The sequence below is a fragment of the Gastrolobium bilobum genome, unplaced genomic scaffold (assembly GCF_033153095.1).
Source record: "Gastrolobium bilobum isolate Gb01-03AN ecotype WA unplaced genomic scaffold, APGP_CSIRO_Gbil_v1 utg3209, whole genome shotgun sequence".
NCBI lineage: Eukaryota > Viridiplantae > Streptophyta > Magnoliopsida > Fabales > Fabaceae > Gastrolobium > Gastrolobium bilobum.
In genome coordinates, this window is record NW_026899772.1 from 720972 (window position 1) to 743913 (window position 22942).

Genomic DNA, 22942 nt, shown 5'->3' on the forward strand with positions numbered 1-22942 from the left:
GTGTGATTAAGAATTTTAAGGGAAACGCCCAAACAAAGTCCCACTTAGTTGCCCTAGGCTTTGCAAGAATGCTCTGGTTTTTACTCTTGTTCATTGTCAGCAAAAACTCTTAATTAATCGTAGATTCTTCTTCCATTTATTTTGCAATAAATTAGAATGGTTTGATCAAATAGAATCAAGGGTTAATAAATAAATGATATAAGAATTTTTGTACTTACACCTGTATAGGTTCATATATCCCTACATATCTATATCTATATCTACATTTATATGAGATATGATATTATGTTATATTTTTTCATGTCTACTCTACTTATTTTTTTATAAAGTAGATAGAAAGGATAAATATTAGTTGAGATGAGTAGATAAAATAGACATGAAAAAAAATAGACACAATATCTTATCTTTATTTTTTTATTTTTTTTGGTGAAGTATCTTTATTTATATACACAGGGTGAGAATCATTTTGTACTGATAAACAATATTATATTCTTAATTTTGAGTGTTAAACTCATTCACACCTAACAACTTTAATCTTTTAGTTATGTAATTCGTCGGATACAAATAAATTAATGGCAAGAAAGAGTGAGTGTAACAAGAACGTGCTATATAATCATGATTGAATCTTTATCTACCCATTTACACGGCACACTGATGCTATTGCAATATGAATAAAACGTTTTATTATTTATAAAATGAGAACAAAAAGTGGGCATACTAACTCCCAAGTTGTAGTAGTTATTTTGTTTGATTCCCGTCCCATTCAAAATAGGTCAAACAAAATTTTAGTATATAATACCGTAATGATTTTACAAATGATGGTGAAGTTACTATACGATAAATCCATCTTCAATTACTGAGTTTTTCAATACAACGGTAATACCAGAACGGATGTAAAAACCTTGTGAAGATCTATCAGCCTCTTGAACACCCTGCAGTTCATGCACTAGCAAATTTAGTACAAGTGTGACCGAAAAAATAAAATCATTAATTAATCAATTGTTATAACATTTTATTGTTGAATTCTCATGACAATACCAACAATTTATTTTATTACTTAACGCTGTGATGTTCATGTACTCCCAAGCAATAAAGTTCTGGCTTCACAAATCTTACAAGATATGTCAATATTATTCTCTAAAATTACAGTGACTGTCTCACACTGTGTGAGGTGAGTAATCTTAAATGTTTAGTAAAATGTTAATTGAGGTTCAGTTAGGAGTGTGTGAATCAAATGTATGAGAATATAATCACTTCCAATAAAGCATATTGGGTAACTATTGTTAGGTGTGTGTATCACATGTGGTCCTCAGATACTGCTCTAAAAAAGAATAATCATACCTCTGAATTTTCTATTACAACGTTCTTTCCAATTCTTGCATTTTTGTCAATAATGCAGTCTCTGCAGATATGCAAGAAAAAGTGAGAAAATGCAGCAAGAGAAACTGAATGGTCAAGAGAGTGAGAGTTGCAGGTTGTACTTGATTCTTGTATTTTCTCCTATTCCTGTTGGAACTCTTCCCTCAGCTAACAGTGCTCCCACTTCAGAGTCAGTTTCATAGAAATCAGCACCAAGCATTACTGTATCCTGCGTATAGATGTGTAATACAATACCTCTAGATGAGGATATATGCCAAGAAAATAAACATACCAAAATATACATTCTAACTAAGATTATTTATTATATTTGAACAAGAAACTTATGGAATGTTAAACCTATAAATTTAGAATTGCTAGTTTGCTACATTATCGATAAAGAGTAGTGGTATTTACACATCAAAATCTTCACTAAACTTTGTTTTTTTGGGTAAAGAAGGGTAGACAGATAATATATTGGAATGTGTATTCTTCTTGTTTTATTATCTAAAATGAAAGTGGTGTAAGAATGGTATTAGATTTTTTTTTTTATGTGCAAATATCATTATTGATTGATAAATTAGGTATCTATGATACCCTAGCTAACAATTTGCATTATCATCTTTTCTAATTCCCCATCTACATGTTGGATAAGTGGAATTGGTTCACCAAACCTTTAAGTGAACGTTTGAGTTTATTTTGGATCTGATTCCAACTACACTATGCTCTATCAAGGAATTCGTCAAGAAGCTCCCATGTGATATGATTGAATCAACAATCTGCATAAGGACAAATAATAATACTATAGTTTAAGAATTGAAGGCAGAAAAGAGGTGTTCGCGTGGTGTGGGGAGGGGGGGTTATAAAAGGAAAATATGATGTTAGTCATCCAATCATGAAAAGTGCTCAATATCAGTAGGTTCCTTATATGATACTAGAGGCATGCAACAGTATTTTAAAAAGTTTCTGGTTCTGGTTTATGCCTAAGCACCTACCAAATTAAATGCACATTTCAGCTTGTGATATGGCTTTGGTATACTTTTTAGTGTAATTTTTTACATAGAATATCTCCAAGAATAAGTTTGATATATATATATATATATATATATATATATATATTTACCTTGCAATTGTCAATCTTCGATGGAGGTAAGTTTCTCCTTGATGTATACATAGGTTTTGCTGCATCATAAAAGCTAAACCTGGGTGGCTGAAAATTACATAAGAGTTTCCAGGTGAGGAAGATTTTTACATCTCAGTCATGGAAAAGGGAACACAGTTCTTTGAAACCAAAATTAAAAAGATTGCTTGTAAATAACTTTAATTGATTTCATAGGTTTACCAGGACCATAGTTGTCCCAGACAAATTTCCTCAAATTATTAGTTACAAAATGAACTCAATACAGTCATGCTACTTAATAGAGTGGCTAGACAGATAAACTTGACACTCACATCCTCAGTGAGGGCTAGATTTGCCTCAAAGAATGATCTGATGGTCCCTATGTCCTCCCAGTAGTCATTGAAGAGATAAGCCTGCATGCATTACGTGAAGATGAGCATGTGTTCAGAGAGATATGCACATTGGTTATGTATCCACTGCAAAGGTACCTAACATCAATTGCACTACAAAAAGAATGATGAATACCCCCACACCATAGGTAAAGTCATAAGCAAGAAATTCCTTTTTAATGCTTTGAAATGAATTTCCAGTCATACCTTCATGTAAAACTCTTTAGCAGAGGCAGGAATGACCTCTGATCCAAAGTCATTTGCAGTTGGAAAGCGCCATCTAAATGAAATAAATTTGTAGAAATTAGCAAGCAAGATTTGAAATAGGATCAATGCATGTTTCAGTAAGTGAACCACAAAGAAAACTCTCACAATCTGAAGCATAATTATCAGCACCTTAATAGATTAAGAAGTATATCCTTCTTGAAGACGTACACTCCCATGGAAGCAATGTATGGTTTCTTTTCAGCCTCATCCCGGGAAAGGCCCAATACTGTTGTATCTACTTGCTAAATTATGAAGCATCATTACATTATCAGTAAATCTGATTCCTGAAACTTTCAGTGCCTTAGCAATATGATAAACTTGAGTTTTACCATTGCTTTCAGGTCTTTCCCTTTGGGCTTTTCACTGAATGAAAGTATCCTTCCTTTACTGTCTATCTTCATTAGACCAAAATCTGAGGCACGGCTATCATGAATGCACATTCGAGATTTTAAACAGCAATATATAATAAAGATTATCGAACTGGGAGATAAAAAAGCTGGTTCCTATTTCAGAGTCAACTTGCATATATTGATTGAAATACTTAAAATCTAATTCATTGTAGTAGCAAACAAAGACCTATCCATCAGCCCCGGGTAAGTTTATATCTAGTCAAAGAGAAAAGAGGAAATGAAACGTGGTCATTTCAAGCTATACAATACATGTAAGTGATTATGGCACCATTTTCTTAAATGAAATAATTAGAATGTTAATATGTGGGACAAGAAACCTACCTGTCATCCATTGGCAGACAAGAAAGAGTGATATCTGCTTTACTATCCCGATGATTCTGCATATCATGAGTCAAAACATCTAAACTATGAATGCAGCTGAATTGAGAGAGAAAAGAATTGTTTTATTAAATGTTATGATGCCTTACTTGAACAAAATCCATGTAGTCCATTCGGTAGAGATGATCCCCAGATAGAATCAATACATCCTCAATATCCTTACTTCTGGGATCCTACAAAAAGTAAAGCATACTCTACATCATCATACTTAACACCCAACCAGCATTAGGATTCTTCTTGGCCTTTGCTGTGACGAGGAAAGAAAGGGAAAATGGAAAATAAACCAGAAGAACAATCAATTATATTTAAGCCTTGTTATTTAAAATGGAAGTTTCAATAAAAATGTATGTACAAAATGCTGCAAGAAAATGGTTAATGGTCCATTATCATCACTTAAAGGTATAATTTTGTGGGGGAGTTTATTGTAGTACATGTAACATCAATTGTTTTTTATGTATATCTCGAACTTGTCAAGTCTTTCACAATAGCTGTCAAAACATATCATTTACTACTCTCAAATTACTGAAATTAGATAACTAGCAATTCACCGCGGAACCTCTTCCCCCCTGAAAACACAAGCACATCTAAACGCTCCTTGATTGATTTGTATATGTCAAATGTCAATGCATAAAATTAATTCAACGATAATCTAAAAAATTATCAATCTTTGAAAATAATTTGAAACTTATTTGCTACATTTTGAAAACATGAGAGGTATGCTCTATTGTATTATCTGAGATTCTGAATCAAAGAAAGTTCCTGCAGCCCTGGAATAGGGTAGGGGAGAATCCAAAATCAACCTAGTTAAACCTATCAAATGAATTTAAACTTTGGCTATGAAGTACTAAACTTTAAAATCTCCCTATAATTTATGTAATAAGGAAATTACATATTATTTGAAGGACCTACACAGTGCCTAAAGGATGTAGCGTAATACCTCAAATAGCCAGTGGAACTGTCTTACAGCATCAGCAGTACCCTGAAACCAACTTTTACCTGCCTCCCCTGGAGTTTGAGTGGCTGCAAGAACCTGAAAAAGAACTAGAGCCTTTAGATAATTTACAGTATCATAGTTCTTCATTTACTGATCTATTTTCTGAAGATTATATATTAATCAATGACTACTCATCACCCACTGACACAATAGCTAACTCACATTGCAAACATGTACTATTGAGAGATAGGAGATACCTCAACATAGCCATCTCCAAAGGTGACTCCAGCACCAGAGTTGTAAGCACGTGCAATATGCCTGTTTAGTGAGAATGAGTTAAACTGAGTGAGAATGTACACTTTGTTGATGCCACTGTTGATGCAGTTGCTCATTGGCACATCAATCAGCCTGTAAGCACCTCCAATAGGAACCTATCATAAGAAACACCAGAAAGATTATCAAATTCATAACTAGATGCATATCATATTAATATTGTAACGAACCTAGGGATACACCACCCTAAAAGCTAGCTCAAAGGGTGAGAGTGCCCAAGGCCTTATAAACTCCACATTAGTTGCACATACAACAACCAATGTGGACAATGCAACAGGAACGCCACAAGAGAAAGTGGGGGACGGTGAGGCTCTGATACCATGTAAAGAACCTTGGGATACACCACCCCAAAAACTAGCTCTAAGGGTGGGAGTGCCCAAGGCCTTATAAATGGGACTATATATCTCAACAAATATTATGTCATTGAAGTGCACGATAGCATGGATTAAGATATCCCACAACTCACAGAAACAAAGGCATGAGCATGTGAAGTGTCTATTGGCCGTGCTAATTTGTTTGTTAAAGGAGTTCTTCAATATTAAAAGTTGGTTGACATTTTAGGGGATGTTAAATGCACAGCATAGTAAAATGTAAAAACAAAAAGTAGCTCTTGCAAACTGATAATTTGAGAAACTACAGGCACCACTTCTTAACCTCATAATTAACCAAACAACTATGAAAATGGAAGAGTGGAAATAGAGACTTACAGCAGGTTTGGCACGGCGCTTTGTGAGAGGGAAGAGACGAGTTCCAGCACCTCCACCTAGTATAACTGCCATAACTGTCCTTGGGTCCCTTTTTCCCATATCTAGGTCTATTAACTGCAGTACCCCATATTCTTATTCATTGAGTAATGTTACATTCACAAATTCTTGCTACAAATAATGCATAAATCACTGATGTGGCTGCATTTGACTTAGTGAACCGGTTAAACTTCTTTTTCTGACACAAACTGAGTCACACTAAACCCACGGCCTCATGACAAGGAAGAACCAAAAAAAACATATTAAAAAGGGAAACATGGTACAAAATGTTTAGTGCAGCTGCTATATACCTTTAGCAAGATTCGAAATTTTATCGACACGTTTTCAACTTTCAAACTACTTTAGTCCTTTAATTTGGTACAACAAAAGTGAGAAGCTTGAACCTATAATATCATGCAAACTACCAAAAATCTTGATCACTATATATCTCACTTTTTCCCTATTCTATATTTCTTTCTATTAAAGTGAAGATAAGCAAAAGTAAAGGAATAAGCTAACCTTGGATTCGTTGGCAACATCAATAGAGAGGGACATGTATATATGTTTCCTAGAACTCTTTCTACATGCATTATTATCACCTCCTTGTTGTTCTAGTTGAGTTAGCTTCAGCTTCCTACCCATGACTTCTCCATCAGAAAACTTTACAAGACCCCAGTTCCTACCATTCCCTCCTATTGGTCTATGAAACTGAACAGCAGAGGAGAGTGACATCCAGCTACTGGCTGAGACTGCCATTTTGCCGGTCACTGGAGGGAGAAAGTGGGAATTTCAGTAGTAAATATTGATGATGTTCTCTTCTCTATATTATATATATCTTGTCATTACTATATACGTAGTTAAGAGTAAAGGCATTGTGTGTATAGTACAGAGAATGGAGAATTTGCTCATATGCATAGCAGGGAATATTGGAGGATTGGGCCACGTTATCCAAATTCAATTACATCCACCTATTTGGATTGTGTTTATAATGGTGCTCTAAGAAACACAAATGTAAGAAAATGGCAATTTGGTCATTGGGATTTTGTTGTTTGAGTGCATGAATGCTATGGAATGATTCCTTATGCTCTTTGTCCACAATTAGTTTCCCACTTCGAATAATTGGATTTTTAAGGTAGGAGTGACAAGTGATGGTAATTTCATGATTTTTGGTAAGGTACTTTATTTCATTAACAACCGGGAGCAATTATGAATATGCACCTTTGCTTTTAGTTGATAGGGTGGACGAATGTATTAAAATTAAATTTTCAATATTACTGTACAAATATTGAAAACCCAAGATCTTTAGATTCAGTGGATTGTGTAGGTAAGCAAATCTCATACGGAATTGTACCAGCCACATTATGAATACAAGGATTAGATTTAGAACATCGAACCAAGATTTTTACTTTTATTGTTTTTATAATTCATTTTTTTTTATCAATTATTTTTTATTTTTTTAACTTTTTTATTTTTCAGCGAAATACTTTCTAAAATAAAGAGCAGTAAAGTTGCATGGAACTCAATTATAATTTGAGAAAAAATAGACAAGGAGATACTCGAGCAAAGTGAGAAAATCCCGAGCAATCAGAAAACACTTTGACCGTAAATAGACAAGGACAAGCATAAACATGTGCACTATACTCTCATGGCTAAATAACCATCATGATATATAAGAACCATCTATCTCTTAGGTAACCTATCAACCTTAAATCATTAAGTTACATTTTGTTCTATGTGCTGTAAACCTGCCATATTTTGTTATTGATATAAAGGTTTAATGTTTCTACAATGTAAATAAGTTATTTATGTTCATTCTCAAAATGTTATTTTAAATTGAAAGATTAAAAAATTATAATGAAAAAGACTATTATAGTCTGAAATAAATTATAATAAAAAAAAATAACTTGATTTTCGTTCTAAAATAATGTCATTTTGAGCTCAATGTAAATAAATAATATAGATAACTTATTCATATTGAACGCAAAAAACAAACGGTTGGAATGTTCCCTTGTATCGTAGATAAATTATTGTGGTGTGCAAATGTTCCCTTGTATCATTAAATGGCAGCCTAGGCCCAACCTATGCCTCCACTATTGGGCTATATTTCTTTGCCAAAACTGTGTTTTAATTTAAATGGAAGAGCCCTAGCCTTGCTACAAGCCCACAAATATACTTATTCAGATTCGTATGGTTTGCAGCTTTTCACGCTAATCATCATCCTCAATTGTACATTTGTAGTTTTGTCTCCAATTCTTGAACATTGATTCACAGCCTTACCAATTCCCCAACAATGGAGCTGCTTCTATTCTCAAACATCCCCACATCGACATGTTTGCCTCCGGCGCCGTCTACAGCAAATTAAAAAACAAAAAACATGCAAACATCTTAAGGTTGTTATTAGTTTTGGTCTTTTTACTAGAAATGGGTAGTTGTTCTTTCCTTTTTAAAAACTAACACTTGGAAACAATTATCCAAACAGGATTTCTTTAAAGAAAAAGGTAATTTTCGTGAACAGAAACCAGAAAAAAATAATTTTCTTTGCAGGGGTATCTTTATACTTTTCAAATATGAGACTACTCTTATTTTATTTGATTTAATTGAAAAACTAACATTTTGGCCTAAAAATATACAGATTAACGTTTCTCCCTGTCATATGAGATACAATTATCTCCTACAATTCAAAACGGCATTATTTTGGAGTTCTGAAAAAATATTAGATATTTTAATAAAATTACATGATACAAAAGAAAAATAAAATTACTAAGATATTCTTATTTTTTTTCTTAGATCCCCCAAAATGACTTTGGGTTGTAGGAAATAACTTTATCCTATGTTGTCGGAAAAATATTTTTCCAAAAATATAATCAAGGGAGATTTAGTAATAAAAAAATTTGTATCCAAGTTGAGAATATGTATTTTATAAAGAGGTAGAATATTCATACTACTATTTCCAAAAAAAAATAAAAAATATTCATACTACTATTTTTTTCTACTATCAATCCATAACTCTATTCATCATTGTATCAAACTTTTCAGCAATTTTTTTCTTTCTCTTCAGCCCACTTTTCGTTGAAAAATTTGATCCAATGGTGATTAGAGTGGTAATAAAAAAATGGTAGTATGGATATTCTACCTTTTATAAAAGGAGAATGGAGAATATATTTTTTATGTTGCCTGCGATAAAATACACAAAAAACAGGTGAGATCTACTGAGGTTACGTTTGGATCGGCTTATACTTATGAAGAAGCTGCTTTTTTTTTTAAATAAAAAAGTGCTTTTAGAGTTATTTGGTTGTTTGAAAACCGACTTTAAAAAAAAAACAAAAGTTGCTAAAAAGCTACGATTCAACTTACTTTTTTCAAAAGCTAAAATTTTTGACTTTTGGAAAAAGTAAAAGCCAAAATCAACTGAATGACTCTCGTGATCCCTCCGCTTCTTCAATTTTGCATGAGTTTGCACCCAACAAGTGGCTTTAGGAGTCTAATAAGTTGGATGCTCGATTGGATCTCCTTCTCTTACAACGAGATTCAGAATTTCAAGCGCTCTTCTTCACAATGTGTTTGGAGTGAGATGGGTTCTTCTTCTCTTGTTTGATTATGAAATCTGGATTTTTAGTTTGCGTAAATTCGGTTCTTCGATCCAAGATCACGCTCACGCTTCCCTTTGAATTTCTCACAAAATCACATGGATTTTTTATTCAACTATACTCTCCCATCCTTTTGAGTATTCACTTGAGAACATTCTCACTGTCATCAATTGATGAATGGCGAAAAGGAAGTGGGTGATTTCACCCTAAAGATACAAAATGCAAAAAGAAAGAAGAAGAAGGGTACAACAGTAATTTTATAGTTAAAAAGTACTTTTTCAATTTAATATCCAAATAATATTTTTATTTAAAAGTACCTCTTAAATACAAACACAAAATAATTTTAATTTTTAAACAAAGTAACTCATTAAAAGTCCATTCAAACGAGCTCTAAAAATAAAAAAAAATAAAAAAAAAATGTCTCATCAACTTTTTGTATGTACATGAAAAAAATTGTTTTATGCAATATGACAGACATATTTTCCTTTACAAAAAACTATGGATTGATGGCTAATTAATCAAAAGAAGAAATAATAATTCCTTAAATTTTCTATTTACAATAATATTTCACATTTTTCGTGTTTCTCGATCACAAAAAATTTGTTTAAAAAGTAAAAATATGTAAATTAATAGATAGTGCAAGTCATGATGCTGGTTATTTTAAGCAATGCTAGTTAAATGCTAGTTATTATAATATAAAGTAATGGGTTTTAAGTTTGTTATGTTACAATTACAACATAATTCCACTTTCCTATACACATAATAAAGATGTGGGGTTAACATATTTTTTTTTTTCTTTCATCATTTCACTTTCTCTCTCCATTTGTTATGTATGTAGGAAAATAAAGTTATTATATGTAACATAACAAACATAAAACCATAAAGTTATATAAGCTAAAAATTATGGGATTTATAAACATAATGTTACAGGAATTATTATATCATGTCACATAAACACAAAAAGTGGGCCCGCCATTGATTTTTCAAAAAAATAAAAAATAAATAAACATCACACATAACGATGAGTCTACCAGAAAACATCTCACTTTCCTCTGACACGATCGATTGAAAGCCCAAAAATTATTAACATGATTTCTTTTATAAGCACTATTAATAAAAGGACAAGTTTGTTCATAGAAAAAATCAAATAAGAAATAGATAGTCTATATATGAGATAAATTTTTGATACTACTGTTGTATTCAAGTGAGTATAATATTTTTTCCAATTTTGAAAAAAAATGCAATGTGACAGGGAATTTTTTCTTTTTGAAAAGTGTTAAAAAAAATTTCAAAAATGTTGTACCCATTTGAATATAATAATTATACCAAAAATTTATCCTATATATGAAAGTGAAGTCCCATTCTTCTGCATTGGTAATGATGGAAATTGATCTTCCATGAGATCCATTCCCGGTGATGATACCGTGATAGTCACGTGCCTGAAGGTCTCCTCGTGTTTCTGAACGGTCAGAATTCAACACACAAACCAAACTCAAATTTCCCTTGTGCAGTTCCAGCCTGGTTCCAACATGCATGCAAATTGCAAGTGATGAGAACCTTCCCCGATGAAAACATATAACCTTGTTATTTTCAATCACCACTGGACCAAGCCCACATGTACGGATGTCTCATGTACCTACCTAGCTAGCCTTATACAAGCCGTCAATAATGAATTGAAAAATCCACCAAAACAAAAAACATGCCTAAAAAAATCAAAGAGAATTATATAGCACACGAAATATTTGCAGTGTGCTAAAAGCCTAAAACATTAATCAGCATCATCATGTGATTATACACCACCAGGTGGTGTCTGTCTTTCTCGTTATGATTTTTATGATATTTTAGATTTTTCTTCTCACCCCTCAGTTGATGGACTCTTGAGGGTTGTCGTTTTTGGCATAGATTTCGAGGCCATGAAGCAGTCACAATGGAATTAGCGGTGCAGAATGAGAAGCAGCTACAAGTTGAGTAGAATTATTGCTGTAGTTGATCTAATTATGCAGCGAGAGACCACTCTTGTAGGGTCCAAGATAAGGACCTTGCCAAAATGAACAAAATATATATCAAATGAACTTTTTTTTTTTATCAACTGTAATTATTATTTTTGAAGTAAGTAGATTCTTTTGAGTATCTTCGTAAGTTTTGATTTTTTGAGCCAATAACTTAATCAATCCTAAATACAGGACAAGTCAAGGATTAAAGTTATATGTTCTTTCTTAATATGATAATAGTGTGGATCGAACCAAAATTATTTTTCACCCACTAAGTTACCTTGCACCAATTGAGCTAATTAACCTATTTATTTGTCACCGTTAATAATCGGCCTCTCCCGATCCACGAGGACATTGAGCATGGGCAGGAAAAAATTGACTTATATATGTAAATATAATTTGCAAACAAATTTAATTTGAACGGTGGCTGCCATGTTGAAAGTTCAACCAGCATTTCAAAAATGTTGTTGACTATTGCAAAGGGGTGATTACAAAAAATTAGTGGAGCGAGTGATTTAATATGATCATATAAGGGTAAATTAATAAGGATAAGAAATGAGCGAAAAAAATATTGGAATAAAAAATTATAAAATCATTACAGTTGATTTGTACGTTGATAATTAAGATCCTCTGACATAATATGGTCATAAGTGATGCTAATCAGGAGAGTAAATAGATTAAGTTAAGCCAGACTTTAATCTTAATAGTTATCTAAGCCTACATAAAATATTTAGAGCCTACACTAATATATTCAGCCTATTAAAACTTGGTTTGGTGACTTGACATCGCCATTGTAAAAAATTGAAAAGTCTAACACAAAGCCTTCTAGGCCTACAAAGTTACAAATCAAACTCAAATTAAAAATATGAAATTTCCCATTCATTAAACAGTGTTTTCAATAAGAGTTCAAATTATAAAAATTATGAAACACTTTTTTTTTTAACAATATCACAAATATCCTTTATAACAACACATTTAAATAGTTACTTTTAGATGCTTTTTCGTTGCTCTTGACAGCCTTCGTGAATATATTATTTTATTAAAAAATTAAAAGGTGAACTTGCAGCTTTTAGGCCAAAATTTTTAAAGTGAGTCTATAGCCTAATTTTTAAATGGATTTTTTTAAAAGTCTAAACATGTTCTATTTTTTAAATAGACTAGGATAGGTCAGGTCTAAGGTAGGTCAGGCTGTAGGCCTATGATAGGACGCCTAATCCATTTACACCCTTACTCTAATGCTATTTTTACTTTTATTTTTGGTAAATGAATTGAGCTTTTTTTTTCTTTTTTGACAATCTAATTGAGCTTTTGATATCAATAGGTTGTGTCTATTATTAATAAAATTATTTTTTCATTGAATTTAATTTTGATGTAAATCATTAAAAAAGTTTGAGTATATTTTATGAAAAAATATTAAATTATCACAACTGTTATGTAAAATGTTTTAACATATCAATAATATAAAAAACTTTACAACCACGTTCTATTAAGTTTAAACTGTTTTTGATATAGTATGCAAGCATCATCTTTGAGATATATGAGTGAAGATCCACAGGGAAACAATCAATTTGATGCGATTTGGGAAAAAAAAATTATCAATATACCACAAACCCTAAATTATTTTATGAAATATTATGATTAAATTCCACTATTGAACCTAGTGGGACTCCTTTTGCTCGTGGCAAAACATAGTAAATCTCTCTCATTAAGTTAACTTCACTCACTTTCTTTTAGCAAAATGAAATGTTTGAGTCTCTTTGAATAAGTTTTTTTCTCCTCTAAAAGCTGTTTTTTTTTTTTTTATATATAAAAAGTATTTCTCACTATAAACTCAGTTAGATATATGCTTTAAAAAAAATAGAAGTCACAAAAAATCAAAAATATATTTTTTAGGAAGTTAAAAATTTTAAATTTTATAAAAAAGTAGGAATCAAAAGTTAAATAATTTTTTCAAAAACTCAATAATTTTTTTAAAATTTAAATAGCTTAACTTTTATAAAAAAAAATTTAAAGGGCCAAAAAAAGGGGGCTCAAATCAACGGGACTTAAGTCCTTATGTGACAAAAACGTGTCTCGCTGGATCGATAACGAAACTTTTGGCATAAGAGAAAGGAAAATAATTTTTCAAATTTGACATTTTTTTTTTACGTAATATAAATTGGTCGTTGCCCCTTAAAAATTCTTGTGAGAAAAAGAAAAATAGGAGTAGATCCTCTCATGCGCTAAATAACATGACCATGTCATGTGGAGCAATCGTAATTATATATAGGTGGATTAATGGTGATAAGAAAGAAGAGAAAAAAAATATAAAAATAAAAAATTACATAATCATAATTGTTGAATTAATTATTAATGGTTAAAATTCTTCTGGATCATGTTAAATTACACGTATCCATTTCCAAGAAAAATAGTCTTCTAAGATTTTTTTTCAGTTAAAATCTACGCGGTTAGTTGTGACGACGCATGCCATCACCTTGCTGGTTCCACCTATATATAACGTCTTGTCTAGAACTGCCTCCTCACTTAGGAAAAACCGTTTCCTATACTTAGATTTTGGTCACCAACCCTCCTCTGTCTTCATCGAAATAATCGTTAAGCTCTTCCACATTGTGAGTTCGTGATACTCCAAGGTTCAAACAACCACTTAAATCACACAACACAAACACGTTAATCTTATCAACTTATTGTTCATTCATTGTATTTGTAATTTGTACCCTTCTCCTCTCACCTACAAAATCATTTCGTTCTTTATTCACATTCAGATAAGCCAAAGCATCATGATCTCTTCAGTCAAGTACACAGCATCATCTCTCACCTGCACCGCTTCCTCAAGTGATTGCAGAAAGCTTCCTGTTGCAAGGCCTCAACTTTTCACATTACCCACCATTCAAAATGTTGAACAAAACATGGGTCCTTCTCTGTTTTCTTCCCAGAAGCCTCTTTACCTTTCATCCACTGAAAACTTTGCATTGCTGACAAAACCCAGAAGGAGGAACGTGATAGAGTGCAAGGCCTATGAGGCAGATAGGTCACGGCCACTAGAGATTAACATTGGTGAAGAGGAAGCTAAGAAGGTCAAGATTGGGTTGTATTTTGCTACATGGTGGGCTTTGAATGTGGTCTTCAACATATACAACAAGAAGGTTTTGAATGCTTTTCCTTACCCGTGGCTTACTTCTACTTTGTCCCTCGCTGCTGGCTCTCTCATTATGTTAATCTCGTGGGCCACAAGGGTTGCTGATGTCCCTAAAGTTAATTTGGACTTTTGGAAGGCACTGTTTCCTGTAAGAAAATATTACTTGTTTTTCAATTTTATTTTGTTTTCAAAGAATAACCTTTATAAAATTTGAATGATAAATGTGAAGAACGGTGGCCCAAGAAATGAGTTAGAAGTAAGGGAAACCTTGATTTATTAGTATTCACCCAAGAAATTCAAATTTGGGTGTGTGCAGGTTGCGGTGGCACACACAATTGGGCATGTTGCTGCAACTGTGAGCATGTCCAAAGTTGCAGTTTCATTCACTCACATCATCAAGAGTGGAGAGCCTGCTTTCAGTGTCCTTGTATCAAGGTTCTTGCTTGGAGAAGCATTCCCTATGCCGGTTTACCTGTCACTAGTGCCAATTATTGGTGGTTGTTCACTTGCTGCTGTGACCGAGCTCAATTTCAATATGATTGGTATGACTATTTACTGAAAAATAAAAAATGAAAATTTTCTCATGTATGACTATTTTTGGTAGTTGAATACTCTAATTAGACCACTTCATATTTCAGGATTTATGGGGGCTATGATATCAAATTTGGCATTTGTCTTCCGGAATATATTCTCAAAGAAAGGGATGAAGGGAATGTCTGTTAGCGGAATGAACTACTATGCTTGTCTTTCCATAATGTCTCTGTTAATTCTCACACCTTTTGCCATTGCTGTGGAAGGCCCCAAGGTGTGGGCTGCTGGCTGGCAAACAGCTGTGTCTCAGATTGGTCCCAATTTTGTATGGTAAGCACAACAGTCTTCAAATCTCAGCTTATTGTTTATTTTCATTCCTCTTAATCTCTTTCATATTGATGGGCTTGTATTTGTATTTATTTTGCTTATGTAATTGGATATTTATATATATATATATATATATAGATTTTGCTAACAAGCAAACTCAATTTGAATAAGGTAGAAGTTCTATGTAGGTTGTTAAACATCTAAGAGATCCTTTGTTAACTTTTTACAAGAATGAGATTGGTTAATATATTCTTCAGCAGATGTTTAACTAACAGACTTGTGTGTTTTGATGTTTACAGGTGGGTAGCTGCCCAGAGTGTGTTCTACCACTTGTATAATCAAGTCTCTTACATGTCTCTTGATCAGATTTCTCCCTTAACATTTAGCATAGGGAACACAATGAAGAGAATTTCTGTAATTGTCTCTTCCATTCTTATCTTCCGCACACCAGTTCAGCCCATCAATGCTCTTGGGGCTGCCATTGCAATTCTTGGCACCTTCCTATATTCACAGGTGCATTCTAGTCTCCATCTAAACTATGTTTGTTTCTTTTTACTTTGAGGATCCCAAGGGCCATGCATAATGCTACATGTACTTACATGGATGCTTTTTGTTTTTGCTTTTGCTATATATCACCTCTTGTTTGAAACAAATTAAAAGGAAGGATTATTAGGAGAGAAATACTACTCTTATCTTACATGAGGTAATTATCTCATATTTTCTCACTTCGATAATCGCACCTACTCTTTTTTTTATCCTTTAATGGTAGGTCTCACATGACTTCTCTGTAACATGAGAAAACTACTCTCGTGTAAAATGAGAGTAACATTTCCCTTATTAAAAATAGTTTTATTGTTAGATTTGGAAATTTATTATTATTGTTTATGGGTTCAGTGAATTTCTTTTTAAATAATACAAGTTATATAATTTTAAAAGTTTTAACTATGCATTTTTAGGAATGCATAATTTATAATATTAAAGTTATATTTTTTTCTCTCTCTTCAAACAATGTCTGCTGACATAAAAAGTGAAAAAAGTACAACTTTAATATTATAACTATACATTTCCAAAAATACATAATTAAAAACTGCTAAAAGTACGTAAAGTTGTCTCCTTTAAATAACACTCCTTTGTTTACGTGGTTCTTTGTCTATGCTCTTGTATTATTAAAATAGTATGCTACTCAATCAGTGATACATTATTATATATATTGCACACAACTGACAGCTTTCTGTTGATTTGTGAACAGGCTAAACAGTAAGGTGGTAATTTTGAAGGTGTAGGGAAAGATGACTCAAGGGTGTAGCTCAAAGTGTGACTATCGAGGACTATGACGTTAATTAGAGAGTACATTGTGTTATCAATAGGAATTCAAGCTGCTTTTCTTTGAGGCCATAGTAATAGCATTAGTAATCACTTTTTCATGTGTATAAATGAGCTTTTGGGTTTCTTTCCTGTAATATGAATGGAGTTGCACTAAATATGAACGTTGTAGTTGCATCTTGAAAGTATATGAAGGATTTCTTCAAAAAAAAAAAAAAAAAAAAAAGCTTTCACACTTATATTTAACATACGCATATATCTAACAACAAATTTAAATAACTTACTCATACATCCTACCATGTTCCCCTTTCACGTTGCAACAAAAAAAAAAGCATGTGGCCACTTAATAGTTCTATGCTGTAAATCTGCCTTATCCCTTTTTTGGAAGTTTTTAATAATTCTTTACAGTGAAGCAAAAAGAAAGGATCACCATAATGGTGTCCTGTTGTGACCCAAGTGGGTGAGCCCAATCAAGGCAAGCCCAATCGCAATAGAAGAAAGCCTGCGTACCTAAAGGACTATTGTCTTTAAATACTTGTACCCATTGTCTTTAAATACTTGTAAGGATACTTGTAAGGCCCATAGTGTTTAAATACTTGTAAGGCCCATTGTCTAGAAATAGATATGAGTTGAGTAGTTAAACAGTGTAATAGAAAAGCATTGCAAGAAAAACTATATTAAATAGCCCTGGGGGCGTAACAGAAGAGACAGAAAAGATTGGACAATTCTCTCTCTTCCTCCTTACTTCTCTCTAAACGGTTATTCACCTTTGAATCTCTCATTCTCTATCTTCCAGATCTGAACTAAACCCCTTCATTGGTGCTTTCATTGCTCCTCAACCTACCTGTTATGGCTGAAAACACGCGTTTAAGGGATCTGTCACAACGTTTTGAAACTTTGGATGAACAATTTCGAGCTGCAGAGACTGTTCGTGCACAACAGTATTTGGGTTTGCAAGAATCCAACTCTCAGTTGCAGGAGTCCTATCTCCACTTACAGGAATCTCAGAACCGTTTACATGTAGATCTGGCTCGTCTTCTGGAGTTGCAACAAAATTCTCCGGGACGCGGAATTTTGGGTTCTGGTCCGCATGGTAATGATAATTCCAGAGCGCGCCAAGTCAAGCTTGATTTTCCTCGTTTTTCGTCAGGTGATCCAACTACTTGGATCGTGGCTGCGGAACGATATTTCACCTTCTACCAGGTTCCCTTACCAGATCGTTTAAATTTAGCTGCCTTCCATTTAGATGAACCTGCTGCTAGTTGGTTTTATGGTTCGGATCAAAATGGTTTAATGCCTGATTGGCGCACATTTTGCACGGCTGTTCTTCGCCGTTTTGGGCCCTCTGAATTTGATGATCCTGCAGGAGCCTTGGTTAAAATTCATCAAACTGGATCTGTGTTGGATTACCAATCCACATTTGAAAAACTAGTGAGTAAGGTGCCTGGCCTTACAGCTCCTTTGCTACGGAGCATTTTTATTTCTAGTTTAAAGGCCCATATATGTCGCCTTGTTTTGACTCATAGACCTCAAGATTATCATGAGGCCTTTTCTCTGGCACGTGTGTATGAGGATCAGTCTTCTGACTATAAACCTTCGCGCACCTGGTCTAATCCACCAAAACCTCCACCGAACCAGATAAGCTCTACTCTAAGCTTAACCAACAAACCGCATTCTTCTCTGCCCTCTTCGGGTCCATTGGCTGCCATTCCTATTCGTCGGCTTTCTCCGACTGAGATGCAGGTGAAACGTGAGAAGAATTTATGTTATACATGTGACGAACCATATTCTTTTGGTCATAAGTGTAAGGGTCGTGCTACTCTTCTGTATATGGAAGGAACAGATGCTGATCCGGATGATAGTTTTCAGGAGGAGGTTGTTGAACTCCCTACGCATGATATTACTTCCGAAATCAGCCTCAATGCTCTTTTTGGCCACAACTGCTCGCGGTCTTTTCGTCTCACAGGGTCACTACAAGGGAAGCCTATTCAAACTTTGGTGGATGGGGGTAGTACCCACAATTTTATAACGGAGCGTATGGCTAATTTCCTTGATCTCACCTTGCAACAGGTGTCCCATTTCCTTGTACAGGTGGGCAATGGAGATGCTTTGCGGTGTCATGCTTTTTGTCCTGCTGCCTCTTTACTGCTTCAGTCCCACGTTTTTGTTGTGGATCTTTATGTGTTGGATCTCAAAGGGGCGGATGTGGTATTAGGGGTCCAATGGCTTGCGACTCTTGGGCCGATTGTCACAGATTATTCTAAAATGACTATGACTTTTCAACATTTGGCCACAACGGTCATTTTACATGGCAACTCAAATATTGCACCCACACCGACTACTAATGCTCAGTTCCAAAAATTAATGGTCCAGAAATCTGTCTCTTCATGTTTTATGTGTCTCATTAGTAATGTACCAAACCAGCTTTCTATACCCGCTAAAGCCCAAACACCTCCCTCTATTCAACAAATTTTACACAAGTTCCAAGATGTCTTCGCCACCCCTTCATCTTTACCCCCTGATAGAAACTGTAATCATTCCATCAACCTCTTCCCAAACTCGAAACCTGTTCAAGTAAGACCCTACCGATATCCACATTTTCAGAAGACGGAGATTGAGAAAATGGTTGCTGAAATGTTGGATACTGGTATTATTCAGCCCAGCCGTTCACCTTTCAGTTCACCGGTTATTTTGGTCAAAAAGAAAGATGGGACGTGGCGTTTTTGTGTTGATTATCGCGCCCTTAATACCATTACTATTCCGGATAAATTTCCTATTCCTACAGTTGATGAACTGATTGACGAGTTGCATGGTGCCCAGATCTTTTCAAAGCTTGATCTTCGGTCAGGCTATCACCAAATAAAAATGAATCCACTGGATGTTCACAAAACGGCATTTCGAACCCATAGCGGTCACATTGAGTTTCTTGTGATGCCTTTTGGGCTGTCTAATGCCCCGTCTACCTTTCAGGCCGCTATGAATCATATATTCACTGGGTTTTTGCGTCGTTTTGGGCCACGTGATTTCGGCAGCTGGGGTTAGTCCGGATCCTTCCAAAGTCCAGGCGGTGTGTGATTGGCCGATTCCTAATTCTGTAACGCAGTTATGAGCTTTTTTGGGACTCTCTGGTTATTATCGCCATTTTATTCGTGGATACGCTATGGTTGCTGCCCCACTTACTGATCTTCTGGCCAAGGATGCTTTTCATTGGACTTCAGCAGCTGAGCATGCTTTTGTTTCTCTTAAGCATCTCCTTACCACCGCTCCCATTTTAGCGTTGCCAAATTTTCAGCTACCCTTTGTTTTGGAAGCTAATGCTTCAGGGGTTGGCGTTGGGGCTGTATTGTTGCAGGATAGTCATCCTATTGCTTATTTTAGTCGCAAGCTTTCCAAGCTCATGCAACTGAAATCTACCTATCTACGTGAGATGTACGCCATCACTTCGGCTGTTGCCAAGTGGCGCCAATATTTGCTGGGATCCTCTTTCATCATCAAAATGGATCACCATAGTTTGCATCACTTAATGACACAAGTGATTCAAACTCCTGAGCAACAACAATTTCTCGCGAAATTGTTGGGCTACAACTATTCAATTCAATTCAAATCTGGCAAACATAATATTATGGCTGACGCTTTGTCGCGCCAACCGGAGGGGACTTCTCCTATCACAGTCCCCACCCTGTTGATTTTGTCTACACCTACATCTCATTATAGTTCCATCATACAGACTGATTTACAAGCAGATCCCTATGCTGCACAAATTTGTAATGAATTACAATCCAATGCATCTAACTGGCCTCACTGGCAGCTCCAAAGTGGATTGCTTTTTCATCATCACCGATTGTACATTCCAGCAGCTTCATCACTGATACCACTCTTGCTACATGACTTCCACTCTTCCAAAATTGGGGGCCACGCAGGTGTTCGACGTACTTTCCTCCGTTTAGCAGCCAAGTTCACCTGGAACAAAATGAAGAAAGATGTTCAGGAGTTTGTTCAACACTGTGAAGTGTGTCAGAAAGCTAAATCGCCCAATCATAGCCCCTACGGATTACTACAGCCGTTACCCATGCCGGAACTCATATGGTCCGACTTAACAATGGATTTTGTCACACATCTTCCAACTTCATCTGGGTTTACGGCGATTATGGTGGTGGTGGACAGACTTACAAAGGGGGCCCATTTCGCGGCTTTACCGACGAAATACTCTGCATCTAAAGTAGCTACTGTGTTTTGGGACACGGTGGGGAAGTTGCATGGCCTTCCCCGTTCCATTGTTTCTGACAGAGACCCTATTTTTCTCAGTGAGTTTTGGCAAACTCTATTCAAACTTCAGGGCACACAGTTGCATTTTAGCTCCGCTTACCACCCACAGACGGATGGTCAAACGGAGCGGGTTAATCGAACTTTGGAACAGTACCTCAGATGTTTTGCTCATGAGAATCCGATTGCGTGGCATAAGTTCTTGAGTTGGGCGGAGTTTCATTACAATACTTCTCATAACTGGTGTACTGGAACTTCTCCATTCCGGGCGACTTTTGGGCGTTTTCCTCCGGATTTGTTATCCTACACCTTGGGTTCCACTTCGGTTGAAGCAGTGGACTCGGATCTTCATCACAGGTCCATGATCCTATCATCATTAAAACACAGTCTACAGAAAGCCCAAGCTGAGATGAAAGCACATGCAGAAGAGAAACGGAAAGACATCACCTTTAATGAGGGAGATTTGGTTCTTCTTCGCTTACAACCTTTTCGGCAGCTCACCCTGCAGCGTCGTTCTTGTAACAAGCTCAGCTTACGTTTTTATGGGCCGTTCCGAGTGCTTGAACGTATTGGGAAGGTTGCATACCGTCTTCAGCTTCCTCTAACGTCTCGGGTTCATCCCGTGTTCCACGCCTCTCTATTACGGCCGATCTTTCCAGCTCATCGTTATCAGGTTCATGATCTCCCTACGGAATTACGCACTGTTCCGCCACAGCACACACCAGCAGCTCTGCTCTCTTAGCGCAACGTTTGGAGACACGGTCATCCAGTGGCCCAAGTCCTTGTCCAGTGGGAAGGGTTGTCGCCGGAGGATTCGACGTGGGAGGACGCGGCGTTGTTAAAGGCTCCTCCACGAACCAAGGTCTCTTCTTTGGAGCACCCTCATCACTCAAAGGTCAGCTCCGTTTCTGATGAAGTAGTGCTGGCCATCAATGACTCACAGGTTTCTATGCCAAAGGACACACCTAATCCTCATCCAGAAACCTCAGAGTCCTCAGCCAATCAAGGTGCGTTGGGCCAGATTCTTATCCCTTTGACAACCGCTCAAGCACAGCCACCTGTCCCTATTGTCTCAGCCTCTCCTGTCATGGCTGCCAGCTGTGTTCCACCCAAACAAGACGCTTTGGACGTTTCTGGGCCATCCAACCTCGTGGGCGAGGTTTGTTCTGATGAGGAAGGAGTTGTTGTGACCCAAGTGGGTGAGCCCAATCAAGGCAAGCCCAATCGCAATAGAAGAAAGCCTGCGTACCTAAAGGACTATTATCTTTAAATACTTGTACCCATTGTCTTTAAATACTTGTAAGGATACTTGTAAGGCTCATAGTGTTTAAATACTTGTAAGGCCCATTGTCTAGAAATAGATATGAGTTGAGTAGTTAAACAGTGTAATAGAAAAGCATTGTAAGAAAAACTATATTAAATAGCCCTGGGGGCGTAACAGAAGAGACAGAAAAGATTGGACAATTCTCTCTCTTCCTCCTTACTTCTCTCTAAACGGTTATTCACCTTTGAATCTCTCCTTCTCTATCTTCCAGATTTGAACTAAACCCCTTCATGTCCACTCTTACTAAGCCCACACAAACCATCAAGCCTACACACATTACTTGACAAGATTGGAATCCTCTAACTAAATGTCCAACTGTCTATTCACTCAAATTAAAGGAATAATAATCTGTTGATGAAAATTAGTTGAGAAAATTTTAGTAATATCATGTTATTATACATTATAAATATACAAATATTTTATCAAAATCTCAATAATCAATTTTCTCATCAATAACTATAATTTGTTAAACTTTTTCCCCCTAATCACTTTAGACAATTAAAATTATAGTGAAGTAGCACCCCGGTTTT

General features: G+C 35.3%; 3 protein-coding genes across 3 annotated transcripts; 2 read left to right on the top strand and 1 right to left on the bottom strand.

Moving 5' to 3' along the window:
- Positions 1-651: 651 nt before the first annotated feature.
- LOC133293363 (glucose-1-phosphate adenylyltransferase large subunit 3, chloroplastic/amyloplastic-like) lies at positions 652-6835 on the bottom strand. Its single transcript, XM_061491926.1, has 15 exons — positions 6450-6835; positions 5895-6008; positions 5112-5285; positions 4858-4950; positions 4010-4093; positions 3864-3919; positions 3462-3555; positions 3262-3374; positions 3073-3145; positions 2809-2889; positions 2480-2566; positions 2031-2135; positions 1482-1588; positions 1342-1402; positions 652-932 (listed from the first exon to the last, which is right to left on the bottom strand). Exons 1-15 carry the CDS (start codon positions 6684-6686, stop codon positions 831-833), a joined length of 1581 nt encoding a protein of 526 aa, XP_061347910.1. The 5' UTR covers positions 6687-6835; the 3' UTR covers positions 652-830.
- Positions 6836-14097: 7262 nt separating this feature from the next.
- Positions 14098-16953, top strand: LOC133293348 (glucose-6-phosphate/phosphate translocator 2, chloroplastic-like). Its single transcript, XM_061491903.1, has 5 exons — positions 14098-14792; positions 14961-15186; positions 15283-15505; positions 15802-16015; positions 16752-16953. Exons 1-5 carry the CDS (start codon positions 14286-14288, stop codon positions 16761-16763), a joined length of 1182 nt encoding a protein of 393 aa, XP_061347887.1. The 5' UTR covers positions 14098-14285; the 3' UTR covers positions 16764-16953.
- Positions 16954-17674: 721 nt separating this feature from the next.
- On the top strand, positions 17675-19867 carry LOC133293322 (uncharacterized). The gene has a single exon (XM_061491868.1). It carries the CDS (start codon positions 17675-17677, stop codon positions 19865-19867), a length of 2193 nt encoding a protein of 730 aa, XP_061347852.1.
- The last annotated feature ends 3075 nt before the right edge of the window (positions 19868-22942 follow it).

What these genes read in the sequence shown, in the direction of transcription:
- LOC133293348 (XM_061491903.1), top strand. Translation starts at nt 14,286, where the DNA reads ATGATCTCTTCAGTCAAGTACACAGCATCATCTCTCACCTGCACCGCT. An exon ending in GCTCAATTTCAATATGATTG is followed by an intron (nt 15,187 to 15,282) that starts GTATGACTATTT and finishes TTCATATTTCAG; the next exon opens with GATTTATGGGGGCTATGATA. An exon ending in ATTGGTCCCAATTTTGTATG is followed by an intron (nt 15,506 to 15,801) that starts GTAAGCACAACA and finishes TGATGTTTACAG; the next exon opens with GTGGGTAGCTGCCCAGAGTG.
- LOC133293322 (XM_061491868.1), top strand. Translation starts at nt 17,675, where the DNA reads ATGGCTGAAAACACGCGTTTAAGGGATCTGTCACAACGTTTTGAAACT.
- LOC133293363 (XM_061491926.1), bottom strand. Translation starts at nt 6,686, where the DNA reads ATGGCAGTCTCAGCCAGTAGCTGGATGTCACTCTCCTCTGCTGTTCAG. An exon ending in ACTACATGGATTTTGTTCAA is followed by an intron (nt 3,920 to 4,009) that starts GTAAGGCATCAT and finishes CATGATATGCAG; the next exon opens with AATCATCGGGATAGTAAAGC. An exon ending in GGAGAAAATACAAGAATCAA is followed by an intron (nt 1,403 to 1,481) that starts GTACAACCTGCA and finishes GCATATCTGCAG; the next exon opens with AGACTGCATTATTGACAAAA.